This window comes from Ostrea edulis, chromosome 9 (assembly GCF_947568905.1).
Source record: "Ostrea edulis chromosome 9, xbOstEdul1.1, whole genome shotgun sequence".
NCBI classification, from domain to species: domain Eukaryota; kingdom Metazoa; phylum Mollusca; class Bivalvia; order Ostreida; family Ostreidae; genus Ostrea; species Ostrea edulis.
Window position 1 is genome coordinate 51,599,936 of NC_079172.1, and position 27,310 is coordinate 51,627,245.

The 27,310-nt window shown below is 33.5% G+C and overlaps 1 protein-coding gene across 12 annotated transcripts in view; it reads right to left on the bottom strand.

Annotated features, from left to right (window-relative positions):
* The window catches only part of LOC125658011 (inositol 1,4,5-trisphosphate receptor type 2-like), a 122,730-nt gene extending 97,019 nt beyond the window's left edge, over positions 1–25,711 (bottom strand). For all 12 annotated transcript variants that reach the window (XM_048889036.2, XM_048889034.2, XM_048889027.2 and 9 more), the window contains exons 1-6: positions 25,125–25,711; positions 20,279–20,349; positions 15,696–15,820; positions 8,553–8,639; positions 1,738–1,815; positions 510–590 (exon numbers count right to left, since the gene is read on the bottom strand). In XM_048889036.2, coding sequence (XP_048744993.2) covers positions 510–590; positions 1,738–1,815; positions 8,553–8,639; positions 15,696–15,820; positions 20,279–20,349; positions 25,125–25,207 — 525 coding nt within the window. In that variant the 5' untranslated portion in view covers positions 25,208–25,711. The remainder of the gene's footprint in view (positions 1–509; positions 591–1,737; positions 1,816–8,552; positions 8,640–15,695; positions 15,821–20,278; positions 20,350–25,124) is intronic.
* Positions 25,712–27,310: the final 1,599 nt, after the last annotated feature.

A 27,310-nucleotide genomic window follows, 5' to 3' on the forward strand; every position in this document is an offset into this window, starting at 1 on the left:
TAAACATGAACTCCCCTTCACACGTCCATCGCTCAAAATGCCAGTTCTCCCTACCCCGTGTCTGACTAGCTTTTTCTTTCTTTAATCCCTGAACCCGTTACACTAACAACCCGCAGGCTGTCCATGCTTTAGCATTGCCTTAATTGTTTACTTTTCACTTACGATGTTAAGTGATCATAAACATTTCAGACACAGACTCGGAGATTTGTAGCTTGATTATACTTTTTAATCTGATTAACTTAAATTGTATAACTTAATGTATAACTTGCAGCTTGATAAAATATAAACATCACATACTTTTGTTCCTATGATAATAGCCAAATATGGCATATATAGCTTTATAATTAATCATAAAACTTGACTTCAAGTCACAGAAAACCCCCAGATAATAGTATTATAGGTGACAGTAGTGTCAAAACTGTTCTTTATGAAAACTTGGGGCTGGTTCAGTTCCAGCATTTATGACTACAGGCAGTAGAAGAAGATCAAATTAGCTATACTGAACCCACCACATCACCCTCTGCCTTGACTTTGTATCGTGGCATGATACGGAACTGAGCATGTTTGGCATTGTCTCCCAGTAACTCCACCTGTCAAATACACAACCCAATATCATTAACTTCTGACAAAAATAATCTACTGCATATCCTAACATAATTATTAATGCATCTTGAAGACTTTTTTTCCAAATGAATTACAGTAAAACATGGCTACAGTGAACATACTTATAATGAATTCAGGCTTACAGCAAATTATTCTAATTTCATGTAGTTTTAAAACATATTATAAAATAATTGGATATAATGATCGAATTACGTTTATATTGTTCATCCCCAGCATTTTGCTATAAACATGTTTTACTGTACATAATATGATTGGAAACAAAATGAAATCAAATTCTATTTGTTATTCTGAAAATTTCTCCAGTTTATCCAGTAATTAATATGCTCTAAGACTTTTCAAAAAGACTTCATTCAAAATTCATTACTGCTTTCAATTCAACTTTAAGCAACACATCTGGTATATATTATCCTTGTATAATGGAAAATTTTAAAATATTCAATGTGCATTCATTGCTAATCTCTTATACTCAAATGCAGTGTGATAAAAAAAAAATACCTTGCTATTTAATGCACAAACTGGACTGTAGCACACATGGGGGTTTTAGAAGAATGACAAGATTGAAACAAAATGTGTTTGTGAAACACTTTGTCTCTCCAGTGTGAACAAATTCAATTTTCATAAATTTGATCATCCATGATATATAGGCCCTTCACAAGTTAAGATAAATTTGACATTGAACTATCAGTTCAATAAATCTCTCTTGTGTATAGATTAGGTACTCTCCAAAGCTATGACCAAGGTATATATATATGTACCCTTCACTTGTCAATGAATAACTCATATCACAGCAGCAATTATTCTCTAGAATTAATGACATGCATTGTCTTCTTGTGTATATACTATTTTTCCAAATAATCTACCATATATGCAACACTACAATGCTATTTTTGTGAAGGATTTTACAAATCAATTATTGTTTCTTGTTGCATATTGACATCAAATCTTATTTCCTTATAATTCTCTCTTAATTTTTAAAAACATAGGTGTAATATGTACAATACATCCAAGACCATCCATGGGGAACTTGACAATCTACTGCAGCTCATAAAATGTAAAATTTAAAGAGAATGCGACAACAAAATATTGTAAAATTTAGAGGGATCTGGGACGTACAGCCATGTTGTTGGTCTCCGTGTTGGATGTCTTGGTGGTGCTGACATGGATGTACTTGTTCGTGAACAAATGTCGCAACTGAAATAAAAAACAAAAAAGAAATTAAATTCATTCCATTGATATAATCAAATATTGTGCATTCACAATTGATCAGCTTTAATGTCAATAACAAACACATGGAAAATAGTTTAGTGATCGGTTGATTGCATCTTTTCAAGAGTATTGTCATCACAATATAAAGAAATCCGACAGTTTTGACCCAATCCAACTCTTTTTCTTCTATCTACATGTATATATATATAATTTCTATATTTTTCTATCAGTTTTTTAAAAGCAGTATGAAAATGAAGAAATAACTACTAAATCAACTTATAATCAGATTTAACATTTGTAACAGTACTGCATGTAAATACACGCAAGTGGGCTTTTTTTCATCTAGTTCAATTCAAACAGAACATGTGTACTATATTTTGTTCTCTGAATTACCATAGTAACAGTATGTAAATTTTTCACCTGTTAGAAAGCTACATCCTAGGTTTTCAATAATCTTCCTGCTATTAATATTTTTGCATTGACACATTACATGTATATATCAAATTACTTACTAGATATGTATAAAACATTGTCACTAAAAAAATCAATGCCTTGTTGTCAATTATTCAGTATTTGTAAGCTCCATTGCTAAAAGACCAGCTAAAAAAAATCATTAAAAGGAATCTTGTCATTATAAATACAATGAAGATCAACTCTCCTGTATGCCTGCAAGCTGAGACACTACAGGTTCATCTCTTCTAGTTGTATTTATATATCTCTCTCTCCAAATATAACAGTTTACAAAAGATTTAATACATCATTTCCAAAGAAATATATGTGTATAATATAATCAGATTGTGAATTTTGAAATATCGTACTACTCAGTTTTATCAAATGACGAGACTGATACGGCATATGATTTGTAGTTGCAGTATAATAATATAAACTCACAGAATATTGTTTTAATGCTTCGCATTTCTCAATTACGACATCAAAATTATATTGCGCTGCTCTAAAATGAGTCAAGCTTAAGAGCACAACAAAATCATAGCACGTCATGACGTGATATCTTGTATGGGGATAAACACAATCAAAGCCTCCAATCGTATTCAACATTTGATGTGAACAAAGTATAGCACTTGATTAACTAATTAATACCCGAAAGAATCAGAGATGGTTAATTTATAAATTACTCAAAGTTCTAGCAAAGACTATACATGGAAATTGAGATTTCTTTCAGTGCAACTGAATATAAAGTATTTGTGTTGATTGCATATGAAATATGATTGTATTTATACAACAATATCTATTGATGTAATCTGAATGCTAGGCACAATCACCTTTGTCACCTATGCAAACAATATCCTGGTTAACGATTCTGCGAATTATATCTTTAATTCCTCTTATATGAAGCAAAACATCTGAAGCAGGAATATCATGACATAGTTGTGTAAATATACATATAAAATACACATTTTTCATGCATCCTTCGTCATGAAATCATTTTAATCACAAAACCTATTCACTTTAATTTCTCTCTCCCTTTGTTCGTGTTCTGATCACTGTATAGAAGTTGTGGTAACTCTATCAGTGAATGTCGATTATACTTCCCTATATTATATATTATCAATAAATAGACATACCTTGTTTTATTACTAAAAATTTAACATAAAGAGACATAAAATTCAAATGAGAAAAACTCCTTGAAATATTTCTTCAAGTGTCCTCTTTTCAACAAACAATACACCGATTCAATATCGGGGCAGAAAATTTTTCCACTGTAGGGGAACTCCTCATTTACAAACGCTACTTAATTTGCTCAGTCATCAATACGTCTCCAGTGTTAAAAAGATATTTTATGGTTTGTTTTGATGCTTTTTGATTTTTAAAGGTAGTATTATTTTTGTTATTTTGTCTTCTTTGAAGAAATCACAGATTTTGAGTCATTTAGCTTTGCAGGTACTCTGATGTAGAATTGTATTAGCTGATCCCCCCCCCCCCCCAACTCTTCTGTAAAAGATTAAATTTCTCTCATCATTTGTTAATTAAAATAAATGACAATTTTCAATCTCAGTCACTCTTACGTTCATATATCAGCTAGATGACAACAAAAACGAGCTTCAGTGAGAAGAGAGTTGGGTAATACAATTTTGTAAACATATAAAGATATTTTATCCATACAAAATTTACTAATTTCTTTATGTATACAAATTCCTAATATAAACATTTAATACTATTTTATAGATATCAAAGAAATGAATAGTACATGTCTAATCTCGTCATAAAAAACGTTCAATAATTAGGGGCCTATAAGTACAATATCAATTGCTCCGCAGATGTATTTCATTTTGAAAATAAATGAACTTAACTTCCAAAGCAGAATGACGAAATATCTCGTTTTGGTATTTCCTTTTTTGCTTGTAGCGATTTTTTAAAAACCTTTTTTTTTGGAAAATCAGAAATCAGATAAAAATTGTCTACTGAAAATGTCCTTCAGTCTTGGGGGAAAAAAAATCTTTGTTCGCTGACCTTATTGTCTATAGTTGGGCTGAAACGATATGCCCATTACGTGTTACGATGCATATTGCAAAGCTTAAAGATTATGACACATTTTATAGAAAAAACAAATAATAACAATGAAGAAAAAATCAAATTATGAAGTTTCACAGTCACAAAGTTTCCAAACTCCAAAACGATAAAATGCTGGACAGGTGGTTTCTGTAGTTTAAACTGCATGTTTATTAGTTCATTGCTGAGTTCATCAAACTCACAGCAACAACAACCTGAATGTTTTCAGAGGCTTTTTTCAACTTTTTCCCCCCAAAGTCCTTACATTTACATTTGGAGGGTACCACTATTGAAGTACTAATTAACCATTTTTTTTACATTCAACTTAAATGCGAAGTTTCATGATCAAGTTTCCATGGAGGAAAACAAACTGACAACTTGAAAATGATGTGTACTATGCCATATTGCTTTTAAATTTCAAGATAAGCTAATTTTCTAAAGATAACACTTAAAGAATCAATTAAGCCATTATGTTTATTGTATGAGTTAGCCCAAGTGTGATGAAGAAAGGATATCCACATAACGTGTATACTTGTATATGTACATTATGTAAACATTTAAATTCAATCCGCCCTGGCTGGTGCTTACAATATAAACATGGCTGGTGAAGCTAAATAGTCATTAAAGCTCAATAAAACAAAGCCTCTCTTAATTCTATCCACATGTTCTAATTCGAAGACAGTTTTATTTTCTCATCATCTGATATTTTAGTATTGACCTGCAACCATGATAAGAGTTATTTAATACTCATCATCAGGAAACAATGAAGAGTTTCCAGAAGTGATATAATTACCATCATCTGAGACTTTTGGTTCAGTTGTAAGTCAATACATTGAGGTGTAAAAGTTCACATTAACATTACATGTAATATGGAGGATTCCTGTATCTGAATCAATTTTTGTTTATCCTGATGGAATATACTAGGTATATACAGCTCTATAATGGGTTTTTATATCAGGCTCTGAATGCAGGACTATACAGATTTATATATTGCGAGTTCAAATCTGCAGGGAGTTATATTTGCTTTTATAGTTTAATACTTGTTTATGCTTTTAAAAAATGACAATAAATGTAGAATTTTTATATGTGCAGTCAAGTAAGTCAAGTTTATATTAGTCTAATTTTGCAGTATCATAAAACAAGATGTGTTTGTGAAACAGCGTGATATGCCATAAAATTTTAGTATACCCAATGAAAGGTTGTCATATTAGGAATACACATGGGAAATATCAAAGCCCTTGCTATTACTACCCGTTAAAAGTTATTTGTTATGACTATAAGTTATTTGATATGACTATAAATCTAGAATTTTTATATGAGCAGTCTATAATTGATACAAATAATAAATAATTGATACAAAAGGTCTTAAGGTTAGAATTTGACAACAGTAGGTCAAACTCCAATGTCAAGTGGTCAAAAATTTCAGTACTAATAGAAAGGTCTTGTCAGAAGAAATACACAGATGCAATATGAAAGTGCTTATCTCCATCCATTCAAAAGTTATGGTCAAGGTTAAACGTTTTTGTGGACAGACAAAAAACTATATGCTCACAATTTCACAAATCTCCGATTACGTAATTACACTTTTCTTTCCAGAATTGAGAGTGTACAAATGCTTATATCTCCCTTTCCTTTTTATTTTTGGTACAATTCACACTAATTGAGTCAGTCAAGACACTTTAGTGTATGGGCAATAACATTGGCAGAAGCTGAAGGCAATCAAATGACAAATTAATGGTCCCAGATATAATATGCTAATGAACACACTTGTCACTTTACATGGAGATCCACTATTTAGTTAATTCTGAACTATAATTACACAAATGTCAAATCATAAAATCAAGGTACAATTTGAAATTGGTAACAGAAGATATTTTCAGATACTCATTTTATTTTGGGGTGATTTTTTGATTAGCTGACAAGTAGTTTTTTTTTCTCTCTCGTCTTACTCTGATTTGAAAAACAAACTTGGACAGTGCCGGTTTGACTTGAACAAGTAATAATAACATTCTACTGCTTACTTAAAAAATAAATTTATTTTTTTTGAAAATACACGAGTGTATGAATGTCGATGCTTCACGCTAGCTTACTTCATGATGCTTGTTAACTCCAGTGTGAAGCGCTGCAGTTACGAGTGTATGAATGTCGATGCTTCACGCTAGCTTACTTCATGATGCTTGTTAACTCTAGTGTGAAGCGCTGCAGTTCATATACCCTCATGTATTTTCATTTCTTATAATTACATTCTACTTTCATTTCTGTCATAATACCCAGCTGTTTAAAAATCAGATGTACTAGGAGTCATACACGCATGTTCACAACTGCATCACATTCACAAGGTAATGATATTTGAAAGGCAAAAATATTGGAATAATAATATAAACACAGTGCATGGCCATAATATCAAGTGATCACATGAGGTAACTCAAACATATCATTGACTTCAAAGAATTGAAAATGAAAACTTGGACAGTGGGTCAGTGTTTGTCTTGGCCCGTACAAAGTACATACTGCAGATCTTGAGCCTTAGGACAGAAAGTTTGTTAACATGTGACACCCAAAACCTTTAATCCATTAAATAAATACGGTAAATTGAAGTAGTTAAAAAAACTAATAAGTGTGTATACAAAACGTCCTACAATGAATGCAATACATTGAGTTTAATGTCTTTGCTGCTAATGAAAATATCAAAGATTATATATGTCTCAAACTAATCAACCAGTAAATTAAAACCCAAATGATTCTTCTCTTAACTAGGTTAAATTGCAAATTTTATCATTTAGAATTCTTTAAATATTATATAATCAGCCAAAATAATTTCAATCAGTTTTCCATTATGTTCAGCAAAAGCTCTGACAATTAAAACTTAGTATAGAGTGTTAAAAACTTTGATGCTAAACAATTTCAAAGAATAAAATTTTCTTCGATGATGGCATCATGCAGTAAGCAAAACTATATATTATAGTCATGCGGAGAATTTTTGCTCTACATGTATATCGATTTGATTTATCAATTTCTAATTTCTGTTAATCACCGGATTAGCCCCACTTACTTCCTCGGAAGTCAAGAAATATTATTAGCCAGTCGGCAATCTTCATTGCATAACCTCGCGACCTTAGTTAATTAAAATCATTGTTCTATTTATACACTAGGCTATATATATACATGAAAAGATGAACAACAATAAGATACTATGCTATGTTACGCAGATATGCAATGAAAATGAAACATTTAAGGATTTACAAATCAAGATTTCACAGAGCAACAATTCAAGTAAAGCATTATTTTTGTCAAAGACAAAATATGGTTTGAAATTCACTGCAATCATGCCTTGTCCCAGATTTCATTCTCAGTTAGCTTAACGGTTACCAATGTCAAATAATACGGCTCTGGATTTAGTGATTTTTTTTAAACACCGTATTTTACAGGCCTTTTGGTTTTTATCTACTCCACATGTAGAATTTTAAAAAGAGAAAGCACTAATCCAGAGGTTTGATGTCAAGGATAAACACAGACCAAGACTTCGGCATACAAGACTGATGAGAGTCAAGTCAGATTGAGCCATCCTTTTGCGTTGATGACAAAGTACTTTACATATAGAAATTTATTTATTCATTCTCGGAGGAAATTCAACAGTCTGTCACTCCCCCAAGATTTGCACTCCAGAGAGAATGGATGTCTGGTGAGGAAAACCCATTAAAGAACAAAACGTCGATCTGTCCAACATTTTGAACCACTCAAGTTAATACTACTTGGGGCCACACAACGTGAAATCAATTTCTGGGCTTCTCCAGCTTATACAATCATCTTCAATATGGGAATTTGGAAACAATAAATTGCCCTCCGGTCTTTTCAATTGATTAGTCATCAGGAAATTCTTATTATTTTTACAGCCACACACACACAAAATAAGTTTTCAATTTGGTAGTACATTAACATTTAACTTAGCTTGTCACTTGACCCCAACTTACTGACAATGTCATTCCGGATATCTACTGTTTCCTATTATTACATGTACATACTAGCTAATACATGTACCTGAATAAATTACACACACACACAATTTAGTGACACTGACAGTAGAACCTATATCATTAATTACTCCTTACCTGTATCAACTGTACATACAGAACTTTCTTGCCTTGCTTACCTGTCCATACAGAACTTTCTTGCCTTGCTTACCTGTCCATACAGAACTTTCTTGCCTTGCTTACCTGTATGACCTGTCCATACAGAACTTTCTTGCCTTGCTGTCTCTTCTGTTCCAAAATGTTGTCATCATTTTCTGCTTCTGCAGCAAGCTGTAATAAAATTGAAAAACAAGATATATGTATAAATCAACATTGACCAAATTCACTGAAAAGAAATCAAACCTTGTATATCTTTAATAGCATTAGAATGACATGATAGATCGTCTCTGCAATTTCCTCATGATGTTTCTAATATGTATCTCTTGAATATAATTAAATATATACTAAATTGCTTTATACCTCATAATTTCGTGACACTTGGTATGAATAACAGTCAACGAAGGTCTGTTTACTTTAAAGACATTAATAAGATGAAGGTCTGAAGCTCAGTCATGAATTAGAGAAGTTTTAAGTGAAAAAGTAAGGAGGGAACATTTTTATCTATTTTAAAATTCTTGTGCATATGCAATAACCCACACATTTTTATATTATGAAATTCAAGCCACCTTATCCAGAAAATTGCACTCAGAAATGTTCTACAAAAGGTTATTATAAACATGTTTTTTTTAAATTTATTTTACTAAAATTTTATACCTGAAATTGTAATATACATGTAACTTTTTTGTACTTTTATAGATATAGGCAATGTTTTTAAATAAATGCAAGTTAAGAAAAAAAATCAATTTTCTCTTTGACAAGTAACTTTTCATCATTTGTTTCAGACTTGAGCCTTACAATATTATTAGACTCTCCCAGTATTCATAGTTCAGGCCTCGTTTCTCAAAAAAACTTAAGTTGAAATTTTGACTTTAGTCTGAGATTTTATTCAAGTTTTGAATGCTCAAATAAAAGAAAACTCAAAACTGTTTTGAGAAATCCAAGCTTGGAAAATTGTACTTCTTAAGACTGAACCACTTTTAAATGAAGAAAATTTTTGTGATCTCAGCTACATAATACTTAAAATATACTGGTTCGAATAGTCGTTTCCTATGCCAAAAGCCTATAGGCCATTGGCCCCTTTACTCTGCTAATACACACATTTTTGCCAGAGATAATACTTCTCTTGATCATGATTTGCATCACAGATTTTTCTGTTAAACAAGGTAAAATATGTAGCAAGCATTCAGTGACCTAATTAATGTCTTGGATCAGATCCCAATTGCTTACATATCTGATTTCTTAATTAAAAAACCTGTCAATAATAGAGTCAAAAGGCATAACGATGGCCTCCCCTGATACAAGAACACTGTGACATTGTGACATTTGATTAAGTGGGGTACAATATATAACAAACTGTGGCGACACCAATAGCTCTCTCAACAAAATTTGGATTTGTAAACCAATACAAAGAATATTAAAAGTCAATTAATACCTTGCAAAATATGATACATAATGGGTCTTAATTAGATAAAGATCCAGACAAATTTAACAGCATCTTGATTGAAATTCATATTCACATAATGGCAATTGGATCAGAGAAGTATTTGCAGAACTTGTGCACTTGAAGAGACGGAGCCAAAGGGGGATGGGGGATATATACATATATAACTTGAGTGTTCTAGGGATTAACTGACGGTAAAAACGCCATCAACATTTAAATGCAAATTATTAATTTTAAAAGGACAAAGAGTTTTATCTATCTGTAATCAATTTCCCAACTACAACCAGTACTTTTCCTTCTGAGGCATGGATTCTTAACTCAACTCTATGATCTGGCAACTAAAGGTCAAGGGGGGGGGCATACTAAACCCTAGCTGCAATAATGTAGCCCTCTCTGATTTTTTTTTTTTTAGGGAGAGGGCTACAACTCCTTAGGATCTCCGTAATGGTGCAAATGCGGGAGTGATTCCCTCCCGCAACATTTGCGCTCATTCTAAACATTTCCTGACTTTCTTTACGTAAATAAAATGATATTCTATGTTTCTTAGTCAATATATAAATTTACAACCTGCAACTTTAGATTTGTGAGGCTCTATTCTACCGTTTTCAACAATTTCGATAAATTCCAATTTCTCGATTCATATTTGTGCGCCATGTTTGATGTATTGAAGTTTCAACTTCCGGTTGTCAAGTCATTTGCATATGCCATATAAGGTAGTATTTACATCAATGGACAAGTATGGAGGCGAAAGCTATTTCGTCGGTATTGAAAAGGTTTGAATTTAATATCAAGTTAAAAACCGAACAGCAGAGTGTAAATTCTTTCTGCAACAATATGATTTTCCTTTCTTTGTCGAAGTGGCTCGAGTAACTATATTTTCGCGCTGATTGTCAATGTTTAGGCTTTTCATTAGATCCACCTATGAGATCTCGCGATAACAAGCATGGCAGAGCAGACGAAGAATGTTGCATGCTGTACATTATATTTAATGAAAAACACCTTTATTAGACATGCCCGAGCACAAAGTTGGTACTCCTTTTGGTGTAAACAACATTTGGGACTAATACACAGAGTTCATTATCGGTTATTCATAAAATTATTTTGCACCATTACGGAGATCCTATGGAGCCCTATCCCGAAAACGTCAGAATAAAAAAAAATTGGATAGGGCTACATTATTGCAGCTAACTAAACCCCCTACACCACCCCATCTAAATCCATCATGGTGAGGTGTTTGTACAGTTAGGGATCAACAGCAAATTAAAAAATCTGTAAGACGGAAGTCAGGAGTGAATGTCAAGTTTTTGGTGATTACTCTAACATGTAAAAAAAAAAGTTCTTTTATGTTTAAAAGACAATGACAACTAAAGTGAATTCAGCACAGCTAATCTTATTATTAATTTCCCAAGAAACACAATTTTTCTTACAAATTCAAAATCTTTCAAAAAACAACAAATATTGAATCTTTATATATGTAAAATTTACATAGTTCTAAAAGCATAAAAAAATTCTGCAGAAGTAAATGATCTTTAAACTCATAGAAGTTTAATTATCCGGGAGCAATTTGATCGAGCCAGACTTAAAAACAGCTGTATATACTTATATTAGACCACTGGGGATACCTGAAATGAATTAGACTGTAAAATTATTATATTTTTCCAGAACATTCAATTGGTTAAATAGTCTGCTAACATATATCCCTTATTTATTTTGGAAACTGTTTAATCTTTGAAAACAAACAGACAGTTGGATAATACACTGAATCAACACAGAACTTTAAATTGGCTGAAATTTAAAGGACAAGGTCGGATCATTCAGCAATGTGCCAAATCGTGTTAAACTGTCATATCAGATAACTCCTTATCTACCAGTATGAACTGTAATGTGGGTATCTTAATATTGAAGTGCAACCTCACGAAATGATTCAATTAGAAATACCATGGTCTTCATCAAAGTGTACTAATTTTTACCACTATCAATGTCTCAAGGCATTATAAAGTCCTTTTAATACTGTAACTTCACAATTTTCATTTGATAATTAATTAATACTCTCTTATAATTCTATAAAAGATATATATTAAATGCAACACATGTAATCAAATTGAAATGATATAACATCTTCAAAAATATTGAAATAATTAACACATAATGTATCATTAAAAAAAATATTTTTCTTTCAATTAGAAATTACCAGGCTAGTTTTCATTCTCAAATCCTTATACTAGACTAGAATACATTACAAACCATATTTACACAAAATAAAAATATTCTGCTTCCTTTCTACCCCTATATACATATTTGCCATTTTCATGAAAGCTGACTATATTAACTTTAATGTCAAGGTCATATGCCCCACTGCTGCTGATAAAGACCCTCAACAACAGCAAGGTAAACAAGCAGAATGATTGAGATCTTCATTTCAGAACACTTTACATCTTGCTGTCGTTTTCAAGCATGATTTAATAAATAAATTGATATTAATTGTGCTTGATCTGGCATGAGAAACACATTGATCTAGTCTAAAAGTTGTTTTCATAAAGAAATTGAATTTAAAAACAGAATGCCAAATGACAATTTAATAAAATGTCATTTCCATCAAAAACAGAATGATAAATTAGGTTTTTTAAAAATAAGTACTGTTACAATGTATATTATATCTTTCAATATAAAATATTTCCCATTATATAAATATGTGAACACCTGTAGCTTGACAAATTTGTAATTACATATGAAGAGGACGTTCATGAAAGAACTAGAATTATAGATTAAGTACAATGTAACTGTCCTTGCTGAGAGATGTGCTGTGCAAAAATGTATTAACTTTTGTCATGTCCTGTTGAGGGTGTCTTCATGTGGTCGTATTAACCATTTCAGCAATCTAGATCAAACAAGACACTCGGACCCCACAAAGGATACTTGAGAATATTTGATTATCTACAGAGTCGACACTTACAACAGGATCTGAATACAAAGATGAACTCTGTCAGGTATCATTTATAACCAGGTAAAATATATAGTGATCACATGTTAGTGATCTGTAGATACTTTATTTTGTAGTGGTTTAAGAAAAATGGTTTAAAATGCTTTATCACTCAGTATATTGAACCATTAGAAATTCATGTGAAATAAATTTAATGTTCACGGATGGAATTTTGAACATATATATGTACACACCTTCACAATGTTAATTAAGGCACTGTTAATACAAAAGGTATACATTTGCAAATATATAGCCTTAAATAAAATATTGTGTGGATGTGACATACCAAACTGTGAAAATACCATAAACAGCCACAATATGCACACTTGCAAAAACAACCTACAAGCCATCATTGGATGAAACCTTAACTGCCTCTAAGAGAAAAGATTAGAAGGAAATGTAAATATATAGTAATAATTAGGGACCCTTCTATCTGACATCACAATAAACCATGGGTTGTGACTGCATGAACAAAACCTACACTATTTTGCACAAACTGTAGCTGTCTTCAGACTAAGGTGAACTAAAATATTAATGTCATAATGGAAACTGTGAGAATCAGAAGAAATAATGAAGCTCTACCAAAAAGCCCTATTATATGATTTCATGATTCCAAGCTTCCTGATTAGCTAGAAGAAATAGAACAATATAATCACCTGCATGTGTCTTCAGGGAGAATATAACCATTGAATTTTCCACTGCTGAACCAAAATTAAATGGGGATTTTCCATAATGAGTGATTTGTTGATTGATTGTATATCGTCCCTCTCAAAAATATTTCACTCACATGGTAACGTCACCATTGCTGGTGAAGGGCTGCAAAATTTAGGCCTTATATGCTTGGTGCTTACGGCCTTTGAGCAGGGAGAGATCTTTATCGTGCCACACCTGCTGTGACACGGGGCCTTGATTTTTGTGATCTCATCTGAAGGACCGCCCCATTTAGTCGCCTATTACGACTAGCATAGGATACAGAGGACATGCATTGTATTCTAACCCAGATGCCCATGAGACAATGATTTAATTTTTTGGTCATTTATGGAATACTTAATCTTCACTCACTTTTGACTAATAAGTCTTGCAATGATTGTAAAGAAAGGGTGACTTTCATCACAAAATGGAGAAACAAATTGTTAAATTATAGTAACATATCAGACATCAGCCAGATCTAAAGATGACCGTTCAGGTATTGTTCATCAAGTTTCTCATTGGCAGACATCATTCTGTATACTCTAATAGTCAGTTTTCAATGTTTAAAACCATTCAATCATATAATAAAAGAATCATTGACATTTTTTTATGTCAATACATCATATTGACCTCACTAAGAAGATCAATAATTGTATATTAACTGTAAGACATACAATAGCCAATGCTGGAGAATTAATCTCAAAGTCAGGACAATCAATGACCTAACTACAGACAAGTCAAAACCCCACGTTCTCAGAAAAAAAAATACGATACTGTATACAATTATCATATCAAATCAATAAATGCAATTCCTTTCTTACAAATTTTCTAACATACAGTTAATATTGTTTCCTCCAACATCCAATTGGGAAATAAGATTTGAGTCAGATGAGACAGTGTGTAAAAAAGTCTTGGAAATTAAATCCTAGTGGATGGCAGACAAGACAGCTGTACTTTTAACCTTATTAGCTTCACTGTCATGTTTAGAATGATTTTGAAAAGGCAAATGATTTTAATGTGTCATTTGATTGGTATCAATATTGAATGTATAATATTACTGTAACATCAAATGATCTTTCAATAAATATTCTAAAGCTGGACTGCATTGCAGTCACCCATTATAATCACAAACTTTGTTTTCACACAAGGAAAGCTGCTACTGACACAGCCATCATTGATTTCTTATACTTGGCTGTATTTTGTGGACAGAGCTGGCTTAATATTCATATACGAAAGGACTTGGAAAAAATCAAAGGCCTAAAACTACAATCTCTGGCTCTCTCTCTCTCTCTCTCTCTCTCTCTCTCTCTCTCTCTCTGATTTGTAAGCCAGTAATTCTAAAATTCTAAGCTTCAGCACAAACTTGATTATATGTTTGAGTATTCATACACTTGTCTGACAACATAACATCACACAAGATATCATGATATACTAACTAATTAAATGATAAGATTGCTCATGGGATTTGACATATAGCCTGCTCTATGTGCCTCTGCATGAGTAAGGCAATATTTCATTTTATGACTGATAAACAGTTTTGGAGGTTAGGGATATCAACAGTGGTCATTAATTATTCAAACAATATTTACTGGAATATTCCTCAGGGGGACATTCATTGTAAACTGTTTTCCTGCAGTTTTTAATGTAAAAGCTACACACACTGTATGCTTGCTATTTCAAAATCAAATTTGATGTTATCAATAAGATGCCCCCCCCCCCCCCCCCCCCTTCATATCTCAATTTAAACATTTATGTCTTACATCTATAATTTGTAACTCATCTTATTTCTTCTGTAAATATAAGTTTTCATATTAAGTTCAGAGGTCATTTGCATTTCTCAGTTTATACTGACAACCATAAACAATGAAACTGTGAAATTCATGGTAAGAGCAAAACCTTAGATTCAAAGTGTAAAAAGAAAATGACGGTGCAAATCGGAATTGGAAAATCGGAAAACAGCTACATGCAATAAGACCTCTGTCCTTAGTACAACACATTTGAACACTGATCTTTATTCTTTCTCTGTCAGTTTGCCCTAAGACTTCTCCCTTTTAATGTACAGCATTGTATTGCCCTTTATATACAGCCTGATAATGAGACAAACTCTTTATAATACCTTGGCTTTAGACACGGAATTCCTGAGGGGGATGTTCTCCGGCTCCTCCGCTAGTTTGGCCTGTAACTTCCTGTAACTTTTGTTCAATTTGTACCGATTGGCTACCTCTATCTTGAATGAAATCACTGCAAAAAAATAAGATAAGAAAATAATTAGAGAGAAAAATTGACATCAAGTCAGATTAAAGAAGATGGTGACCTAGATGTAATACAGTAAACCATGGTTACAGAGAACATGCTTAGAATGAATTCTCACTTAACAGTGAAGCATCTTCGTTCCTTGTAGTTTTAACTAGTCATACATTATGAATTCAAATGGATATAACAAATTATGGTTGAATCAAAATTGTTCATCCCCTGCACTTCACTAAAAGCTTATTTTCCTGCATTAAATTGTTCCAAATTATTCCTCATGCTTTAAGATAGTGAGTTCAATTTAGTTATTATTTGTTTCTAAAATTGGAATGGAAAAATATTTGAAATGTGAGAGTTTATGTGAATTACAATTTCATTTAGGTAGCAACAAAATTGTCTGCCTTGTGGAGTTCATTTTAGTATTTGTTTCCAAAATTGAAAGGGAAGAATATCTGAAACATGAGTATATGTACGTGGATTTTAATTTCATTTTGGCAGCAATACTTGTAAAACCATCTACTAGATGTATAGAAGGATATTAACAGACATGGGACAAGTATCAATTATGGAATAAAATGTTCTATAGCTTTATATTAAAAAGTATACCAAACGTGTCACATCAGAAATAATTAGCCATCCATTAACATTTTTCTATGGCAAATCAAAACCAAAGCAATCATAATACGTAAATGTTTTGAATATGTGCAAGATTTAAAGGGACATGACTTAGCATTAGGAAAAGTGAGATTAGATTGGATTCATTTTCCATTGTACTAACAAAACAATGCCAAATGAGTCCCAATATTACGACTGTACTTTTAAACTGTCAATCTCACTCAAATAAGCTACACATTGTGTTGATTAAAAATAAATGCACTTTCAATACAGGATTCAATTTGAAATTGCTCTACATCTTTTAACAATGCAAAATAATTTTCATTTTTTACAATGATACAATAAGGCTCACTCTAAGCCTGCTATGATACAATAAGGTTCACTCTAAGCCTGCTATGATACAATAAGGCTCACTCTAAGCCTGCTTACAAGAATAAAATATTCATTTCATTGGGTTTTTTTAAATTATGTATGTACTACATATTGGGGAAAAAATTGCTATAAGTGACAAACAATTTGATGTGTTAAAATTTTCCTACAGCAATATTTCTAATTTTAAAGTTATATGAATATTCTACACATTACTACTTGTATTGGCCAGAAATAGAATGAGGGGCAAAATTTATCATGCATACAGTTAAATAATTATTAAATAGAATATCTGTCCAAATTTCCTCTTTTCTGTTCCATAAAAGATTATATTTAAATATGGAATTTGTGTTAAAATTATCTTGATTGAGGCAAAAAAAATTTGAATTTTTGTGGTTCCTATTACATACTTTTAACAAATAGGGTAGGTATGTCAGGAATTGACCCCATGCATCTATATGGCAACTACCCCTCCCTAAATCATGAGAAAAAGAGACTCATAAAACCAGAATCCCAAGTCAATCTTAGATAAAGCCAAAATTTATTTTCATTGCAATTTCAAGTTTCTTCACTTTTTCTTCTTTCTTGGTTAATTAACAAAGAGTAAAAATTTCAAACTTTTCACATAGCGCTCTCCTAAATGCTACATGTATGAACAATCAAGTACACCTAAACTATGAAGTATTCATGTGTATCAGTCGGACTAATCTCGGTTGAGATTCCCAAAGGCGTCAGTCCAAATATTCAGCCGAGCCGAATCTCAACCGAGATTACAGTCGAACCAGTTCCATCACTGTTGACCAGCACAAGTGGTAGAGCAGCTGAAGATTCAGACACCCCGGGTTCGAATCCCTGTCATGTCAACTGCATTTTCACCTTTTCCCTTACATGTTGACAAGGACTCTTTGGAAGCTGTTGTCCACACAATTTGTAAAACAGGTTAGTCACTAGTACTGTCAGAAATCAGCCTGCTACTCCTGCAGGCCTTAACTGAGTCATTAAGTAAAACCTCTAAAGGGTAAGGGGCATCTTTTTATAAATGAAATTTTCTTAAGATTTTCCAACTGATTTTTCAAATTTGGCACTAACTCAAAATGTGTACAAACATAAAAACATTATGCACAGTGAAACTTGTCTAATCCAAATGCTGTGCAATCCAAAATCTTGTGTAAACCATGCTCTGCTCTAAACCTTCAATTCTATTACAACAAAAAATTTGTATTCAAGATATTACATAATCTGAAGACTTTTGCCATTACCAAGTATGTCCGAATTAGGGCTGAAACAATTCACTGATTTATCGATACTGTTCTCAATCAATATAAACGCTTGATTCAATGTTCGATTCATTGCCTCGATTTTTGGTTCGATACGTTTATTACAAACAGATTCAGTAAAATACATCAAGCTTGGCCTGTACTTATTGTTTTTACCTGCATGTCAGAGGGACAAAATAGTGTCGACTATACAAACTGTTGTTTGTCTTGAGGTTGACGAAGATAATTAAATTTATTGGTTTAAATTACAGAGTCAACAGGTATCTTACCTTTTGTCAGTTTGGAAACATTTTGCTTTTAAAATTATGATTTTGAATCTTGGTAATTATTTTTTTTTCAATGTTATTATTGGTTTTTCTGTAAATTGTATCATATTGAAAGTATTGAATCATAGCATAAGTATTGCAATATGCATCGTATCAGGAAGGGGGTGTATTGTTTCAGCCCTCGTCCGAATTAGACAAGTTTCTCATCACCTTCACTTTATTACTGAAACTCCAATGGTTAATAATAGTGCTGTGCGATATTACCAGTTAATCGGTGAATCCTGATTCCGTTGTTGGCAATATGTATCACGATATTTTTTTTATAGTAAATACCGGATTGGGTTTAATATTCTTTAATTTCTTAAATAAGTTACCTGCCCCTGATTTAAAGTTTAAAAATGGTGGCGAATTAAACTGATTGTGAATGTCTGAATGAAAGAGCAAAGGCTCCAATAGTATGTATCACTTCAAACTACAGAAAGAAAACGAAACAGTTGTCACAGATATAGCTGTATATAAAGGTGAAGATAAAGAAAAATGATCAATCTCAGAACTCCTATAAGGAATACAGAATAGAGAATTGGGGAAACAAGGACCTCTATCATACAGTGCATGCGATTATTGTAACAAAAACGGTTAGCCATCTGCATGCGGAGGCACCACTGCAATGTTAGCATCAATTCGAGCCAAAATAAATGGGATGGTGTCAGGTTGTATCAACATCTACTCCCCCAGGTCACATTTCACTTGCCGCAATGATTAGTGGTGGATTTGAATTGAAATATTCTAGCAAGAGCCCAAGAGCTTCAGCAATAACTGAACAAATAGTCCAAAAAATCTATTAACTGGAACCAATTTTTGATTCAGCTATTCATTTGTCAATGTTTATTTATAGTATTTCAAGTAGAATTAAAGAAATATCAGAAGATAACTGTTTTTCTTTTATTTCATAAAGATTGTTTGCAATACAAAATTTAATATTGCAATATATCGCAATACGATTTTTGGGTTGCAATACCCAGCACTACTAGTACATTTGGAGTTCAAGCTATCAGGTAACCAGTTTACAAATACTGCATGCCAGTGAGGGTTGTCAACCAAAAAAAACCCATTGTCAACCTTTAACAGCCAAAGCTGAGTTGACAATGGTTTTACAAGGGGTGATAATTTCTAATGATACCCTCATACAAAAGTTATTATTCACACTAAATGTTATAAACTTTAAATGAAGTGTCACATGTTTTCAATGGTGAACAGTACATGCATGAATTCCACATAGTCAGCATTCTTTTGGTAATAACACACATTGTCGAGTGATGTTAGCTTGCTATGTTCTATCACACTGGAGGATGTGGCTGTACCATTTGGAGGGTAATAGTATTTTTTATCAAATGTTTCTCAACCAATGAGAGTCAACAAATTTACATGAAACAAAGTGTAACAATTGTATTTCAGGCTTTAAAAAAGGTGTCAAAAAGTTTGGCTGGAATTAAACAACTTCACCATATATCAGAGTCATTTCAAACAAAATGCTTTGTGAACTTTTGCACTTTCACATTTCTATGATTTTAAGTAGTCGGCCAGACTTAAACTAGAGTTTACAATCAACTTTTCCAGTAGTATTTTCACCTGCCTTGCACAACAGGACCAGCATCAGTGTTGAGCCCTGTGAAATAACTGTATTTCATTGAGCCAGATGAGCTCACTTTTTCACTATGTAAGTCCTTTATGAAAGTGAGACATGCAGTATAGCATGTATGTTTGATGGCCTGTAAGGTAATGCTTTGCACCATTCTAGAATTGAACACAATACTGAATGACAATAATCCTAATGCGTGTCTTATTTACCGTGCTGGTCAGATACATTTGGCTGTGTCTTGCTTACCGTGCTGGTCGGATACATTTGGTAGTATCTTACTTACCATGCTGGTCGGATACATTCGGTCGCTTTCTGTCCTGTCTAGAACCAACTGCCACTTCATTGTGTACAGAGCTGTAAATTTAAATACATCACGTTCAAAAATGTAATATATATTATATTAAGGACTTTTGTCCAGTACTTCTGATAATGAAATGATAATACATCCCCGACCCCGTCAATCAAACACGAGAATTATGAACATCTAGATAATATATAATAGGATTTCAGACTTTTGAAAACTTCCAGACATTTTTGTGATTTTCTTGAAAGTTTTATATAACTTTATAGGAAAAAGTTGATTCAGAAATATTTTAACCTGACTGAAGCAAATTTTACCAGATTTGTCTGGTGACTTTCGGATTGTCTGCAATTTAATTATTCCAAATTAGGACCCAAACAGACTTAACACTGCACTTATATGACTCAAATCACAAGTACAATACAGGACTGAGTTTCAGTACACAAATGTTATGCAGTGCACAAATATACTACTCAAAAAAAGTTTAGAATCATTTAATTTGTTTCATTCAATTTTAATAAATTGTATAAATTACAAAAATAAGTGTATATTGTTATGAAAACAAGTCTTGTGGACGGATTTATAAAGAGAGATCTTAGTTAAAACTCGAACTGTTAAACGATTAACATTTCAAACATATACTAGGGGTCACATTACGTCACACATATCGAAATGTCACGTCAGTATCGCGTATGTCCTCCATGAGCGTTAATACAGGCAGTGCAACGCTTCCTCATGCTTCGAATACGATTAAAGATTAAATTACCTGAGACATTTCAGAAAGTTATTCCTAATCTCGGCTGAGAGTGAGGATTCAATTATTTTTTAGCATAAAAAGTTGGATCTAGGCCTAGGGTCATGTAGCCCTAATATTCAAACTGATAAAACACCATTGCTCTGTAAAAACTAAGGCTTATGGCTAGGTCAACTTGAAACAATACATGTAAATATTCTAGTTAATACCAACATGGAACAATAGTGTACCTACACATGTATAACGAATCTGCCGCCAAACGTCGATGACAACAAAACGCTCGGCTGTTTTCGTAGATTCCAACCAACTTTACGGAAACAGCCGAGCGTTTGTTTGATAACCATAATAAATACACAAGCTAGAAATTAGATCTATGAAGTTGTTGGAGAGTCAATAAAGTATACACCATTTGATTAAAAAAAAAAAAAAAAAAAAAAATCCCATGAGAAGGGGGAGGGCGAATCTACGTCTGTGGATAGTGGCAGATCCAGAAAAATTTCAAAAAGAGGGAGGGTGTGTGACCCGAGTTTGTACCCATTCCACCCCCAAAAAGGGAGGTTTGAAGACCTTGAAATGGCCAAAAAATTACCATATTTCTTTAAGATATTTAAACAAAGGAAGGTTGTAATGCAACCCCCGTAACCACGTACTTTAGATCCGCCACTAAATATAAACATCAACTTTCTGATTCTATACAGGTAGCAACATTGTATGTTGGATATGGAAACTGCTTCTATATGTTATTTATATGATATGTTACAAACCATACAGGTAAAGCTACAGAACCTAGACAATCTTCGGCGGTTTACTACTAATACTAAAATTATTGCATTTATCTAGCCTGTTTTAAATGATAGAATACCAGTGGCGGATTTAGAGGGGAGGGGCGCAGTCGGCGCCCCCCACCCCTAAAATTTTCAAATTTATGGTAAATCGCGGTATCTTGTTTCGGAAAATGTACTAAACGATAAAAGAAGCAATAATTTCTTCCACTCCCGGACAAATAAATTACAAAATCTTTTGATTTCTTGAATTGCTTTATTGGGAGAACTTAATTTTTTTTCAAAAAACCCTTAAAATTAGGGTCATTTTATTAATTTCACCTTTAAAAAATGATAGAAAATAGTACAATTGACTAAATAGGAGAAATATTATAAGCCCCATAAAATCTGTGAAATCCAGGAGCTTCCGGGGGCAAAGCCCCCTGGACCCCCACGAGAGGGCTTCGCCCTGGACCCACTGCCTCATAAAGTGGCGCCCCCCCCCCCCTAACCGCAATTCCTGGATCCGCCCCTGAATTCTGACCATGCAGAATGAGATAATACTATTAAGTTACTACCGGTAGTTAAAGTTCACATTATGAAATATTTTGACAGACATGAAAATATCTAGACAAAGAAATTTCATAAACGATATAGGCCTACATTGGTGTGTAAATCCCGCGTTTCCAGAAAGACAAATTTTAAACATTTCTCAATAAACTGATTTATTTAAAGATTCATTCAGGTATGTACTACATTATCAATTTTGTCCTAGAAACATCGAAGAAAACGCAAAAACAAGCAGTTCATGAGAGGTGGGGGGGGGGTCTGATTATTTATATACAGGCACGTAGCTGCCTATACTCTTGATGAAAGTACTCAACTGCGTACACGTCATTTGCGAGAGAAAGAGAGAGAAAGGTCTTTGCAATTTAAATATTTGTGCCTCAAAAATAAATGCATTACATAATCCCAGTTTATAGTTTAATCAGCATGATAGATCTAATGTCCATTCAATTTGAAATTCAAAAAGTCCTTTTTGAATTTCAAATCATTAACATCATGTCTAATATCACTTAATTAAATGCACATCATTGGCCTGCTCAGTATGCACATGTAGCAGACGGATTAGGATATTTTTGTTTTAAGTAAAATTTACCGTATATACCAGTCGAAAACAGCGAATAAAATTCGTAAAACGAATATATTAAAGCCTTTCCAAGAACACACGGTGAGTTGGCATAATAAAACACTTTAGAAAAATAATCGAATTGTGAATTCTGTTGGGGTTGGAAATTGACAAGAAACCCTGTTTCTTTGCACAAAAATGAGTGATTTCATTGGTAAAACCCAGGAGCTTACAAGGAATCCGCCCCTGGCCCCCGGATTTTGAACTGGATCCTCTCGGATCTCACGATGGCCCCCAACCCCCTTCCCATACTTTGCGTACACTTCATTTTCTTTTTGGTTACGCGCCTAATAGATAGATAGATAGATAGATAATCAACTGAATGAATTAGAATTCTCTCTCTCTCTCTCTCTCTCTCTCTCTCTCTCTCTCTCTCTCTCTCAATTTCTGCTATAAAATATTTGCACCAGACCAGAAACAATTCCTTTACACTAAGCGGTTCATCATTTGATCAGAGAGATGAAATGCGTACTTCCGATAAAATAAATAAAAAGACAGAAAAAAAGAAGAAAATAATTAGCTAGCCATCAAAGACAACATTCATTTGAAGATGTCCTCATTTCGTCATATTGATATTGGAGTGTGCTAGCGCTATATAAGGAGTCCGACAATACAGCACGGGGCCTACTACTCTACTAATCAATTTCTGTAATGATCTGTCGTGTCTTGAAAAGGTCTGAAAGGATTTCCGTCTATGCTAAAACTACAATCTGTAAGTTACACACTATCAGTTTGATATTTTACACATATTATAGGCTGTAAGTATGTATTAATTGGGTGTGTTGGGTAGGAGGAGACACAGTATACAATGTGACAGGCTGTCATATTGTAATTATAGTATTTACACACATCCAGTAAAATAAAAAGTTACAATATGACAAGAGATTGATTTGTATCACATGTCAAAAACGTGTTATGTCCCCGCCGTCAGGCGCGTAGCCTGGCGTACGTTTGAAATTTACCAGCCCCCCAACCCCCTGCCTACTCGGGCGTCCACATCAAAAGTACCCTGGCTACGCCCCTGGCCGTATACACGTGTAATGTCCCCGCGGTATACACGTGTAATGTCCCCGAGGTATACACGTGTAATGTCCCCGCGGTATGCACGTGTAATGTCCCCGCGGTGTACCAATGGTAACCACCTTCCCTAACCTTACTCAACCCAGCTTTAAAGAGCAACTAGTTCATCTGTCCGTACAGAGACAAGTTATACAGAGAGTTACACTGTCAAACAACATGGGACGCAGTTGGGATTTGAAAAACTGACCCCTGCTTAATTAATAATGAAGTCATGATTATATTTATAGTTATTTTATGCACATTTCGGGGATATGATACAGATATTATCAAGGACGCCTAGACATGTAAATTTGTTAGGGGCTATACATAATTTATTAATAATTTGACAAACTAGTTTTCTAACCCGAATCAATGTGTTTCATCTAGGAAGACACGCGATTATGATGGTGACGATCATCATCATTACTATCATCATTATCATCACCATCTTTTCATTTTAAGCAAAATTACATCATATTGAATATATATGTGTCAAAGTTAGTTAATTTGTAGTCATGTTAAGCTAGTACACATTGAGTACATGTATAGTACACACGCTAGCTAGCTAGCTAGATAGATATAGACGGATTACGGATTCAGATAATTGTGTTACATACATTTACATTATGCACAATTCATAAATTACTAGTAATCTTTATCTCGGATAACCCGATTATATAAGCTTAATATTACCTAAAGTCACCGGCGACCTTATTCCACCCTTACAAGTACAATTTACAACTGAGCTCTTCGACAATTTGTTAATTAACAAAATAAATGTGTAGATAGATCCGCAGTTCACCTCAAGGAACTATATGCACAGATTCGTGAAATAAAACTAGCATGTGTTAAGTAATCGTCAAATAGCCGTAAATATAAATTTTCAAAGACCAAATACATTCCAAAGTCCACCTGAGATAATTCAATGACTGGTCATCTCTACTCAGATAAGCTACATGTAGCAGAAAATCGAGACGGTTACGCAATATCTCATTACAGAGTGTAATACCGCCCGTCCAAGTGAAATTAAATTAAATACTGGATATTCCGAAAGGAGTGTCTCACCTGGATTGTGTAGATAAAATAAACCCGAAACTTTCCGCCGAATATAGGCATATAATATCTCCGACACTCAACGTATCATCCATGGTTATGTGTTATTCCATCCTAACATATCACTGATTATCTTCGTAAAATTATCACAATTAACTTAAATTAAGAAGTTTTCTTTTCGAGCTCTTGTTCACCAAAGTCTCGCTGCGATTAAATAACTGGCGAATGTTCGCTGTACAAAAGCCTTACGTTATGATTTATCGATAGGACGGGTCATTGATTTTCCAATTTTTGAAACTATCTATATCCAAAAATTTAAAGACCATGAAAGAAAAAAAAAACAAGTGTATACATGTCACTAAGGTGATATAAAAGTCACGTGATTAAAACACTGTCATCCACCCGTGGCGAGATCACGAAAGTCATTTTAAAGCTGGTCGACTTCAATTCCCAGGAACAACTTTCTGTGAAAGAACGTTGTCTTTGTACTCAATGCTTCTATGGTAAAATAAAAACAACGCTCGCGTGTGTGCCGCTGTGACAGAGAGCTCTCGCTGTCTACACTGGACACAGTGGAACCTCTGTAATCCCACGTGGAATACTGTATATAGATGCTATTGTACTGCATATATATACTTTGCATTCACACATCGATATAACTTTTTATTGGTTGAAAGGATAGATTTTTTTCTTTTCTAATTGTCAAGAATTGTGTGAATGACATGCTCAAAGTAATGGAAGCATTGAATTGTCATGTTTTAATTTTTGGATTCACCGAGTGTATCATGACAGAGTTCTAACACTTTGAAGTGCACGAGACTGAGACAGAGTAAATACCAAATCACATTTAACTATAAATACATACATGTAGTCATGAATCTATAACAAATATACCATATGCAGATCCATTTTTTCTTTCCAGTTAGTGGGTCCAGCCCTGATCAATTATTTCATAAGAGGATCCGATCTAATCAAGGTTTTGTTTTTACAACGATACAGTTACAAATATGTATACTTGTAAAATATGAAGATGTTGACCCGCCACCCACAGGACCCGTATATGTTTATATATATATATATATATATATATATATATATATATATATATATATTTCATATTCACCTCAAAGGCACACAGTCCCGTGCGTGGTGATCCGTTAGAATAAGTCCACAGCACCCCTTGCTTGTCGTAAGAGGCGACTAAATGGGGCGGTCCTTCGAACGATACCAAAAAAAAAATCGAGACCCCGATAAAGATCCCTCCCTGCTCAAAGGCCGTAAGCGCCGAACATCTCGGCCAAATTTTGCAGCCCTTCACCTGCAATTGTGACGTCTCCATATTCATGAGTGAAATATTCTCGAGTGGGACACAGGGGCTAAGCCCGTTTTGGACCTGAACTCTGTGATACCATAACTGGTATCACAGAGTTCGGGCCCAAACGGGCTTAGCCCTTGTGGGCATAAACACTTAAATTCATATGACGGGGAGCGGAACATCTTGTTGTAAAATTAGTACCATTTTTTAACTGAGAAATGTAATCTAATCGTTTGATGTAATTCAGCAGTGGTGTAGCTACACAGTAGCACTGTATGCACGTGCTTACAAATATTTTCGTTAATTTTTTATTACATATTACGAAAAATGTCCCCAGACCCCCCTGCTTACAAATATTTCAAACCTATAGCTACGTCACTGACTTGTTTAATAGTACAGTCTTGAAGAAAAAAGTTCAATTCATACGGGCACACATGTATTAATATTGATTAGACAATGTTTTGGCACTGCGGAAGTCGGGGTTAGTGGTAAAGGAAAGTGACATGCTCGTATTACTGTAGAAATGATATTGCTGAATATCGCTTTCGTTACAAACTATGGGTTATTACAGAAACAAGTGGTTTTTTGACCATTTTGACATATAGATGAAAAAAGGCGAGTTTTAGTTGATATCCATGACGAAAAGATATCGACATGTCCATACTATTTCCTCAAAAACTATGATCACGTGTGGCAAGGGACGCTGATTTGTTGTTTGAAGCACATATATAAATTATATATGTATAGACTTTGGTCAAAGGTAGATAAATCTGATTGTGACTCTAAGAAGGCGGATCTAGTTTCCGACTAGAAGAGAATATACGTTATTCTTTTAAAAAAATAATTTCATGATTTCTAAAAATATAAAAATACACCTACATTT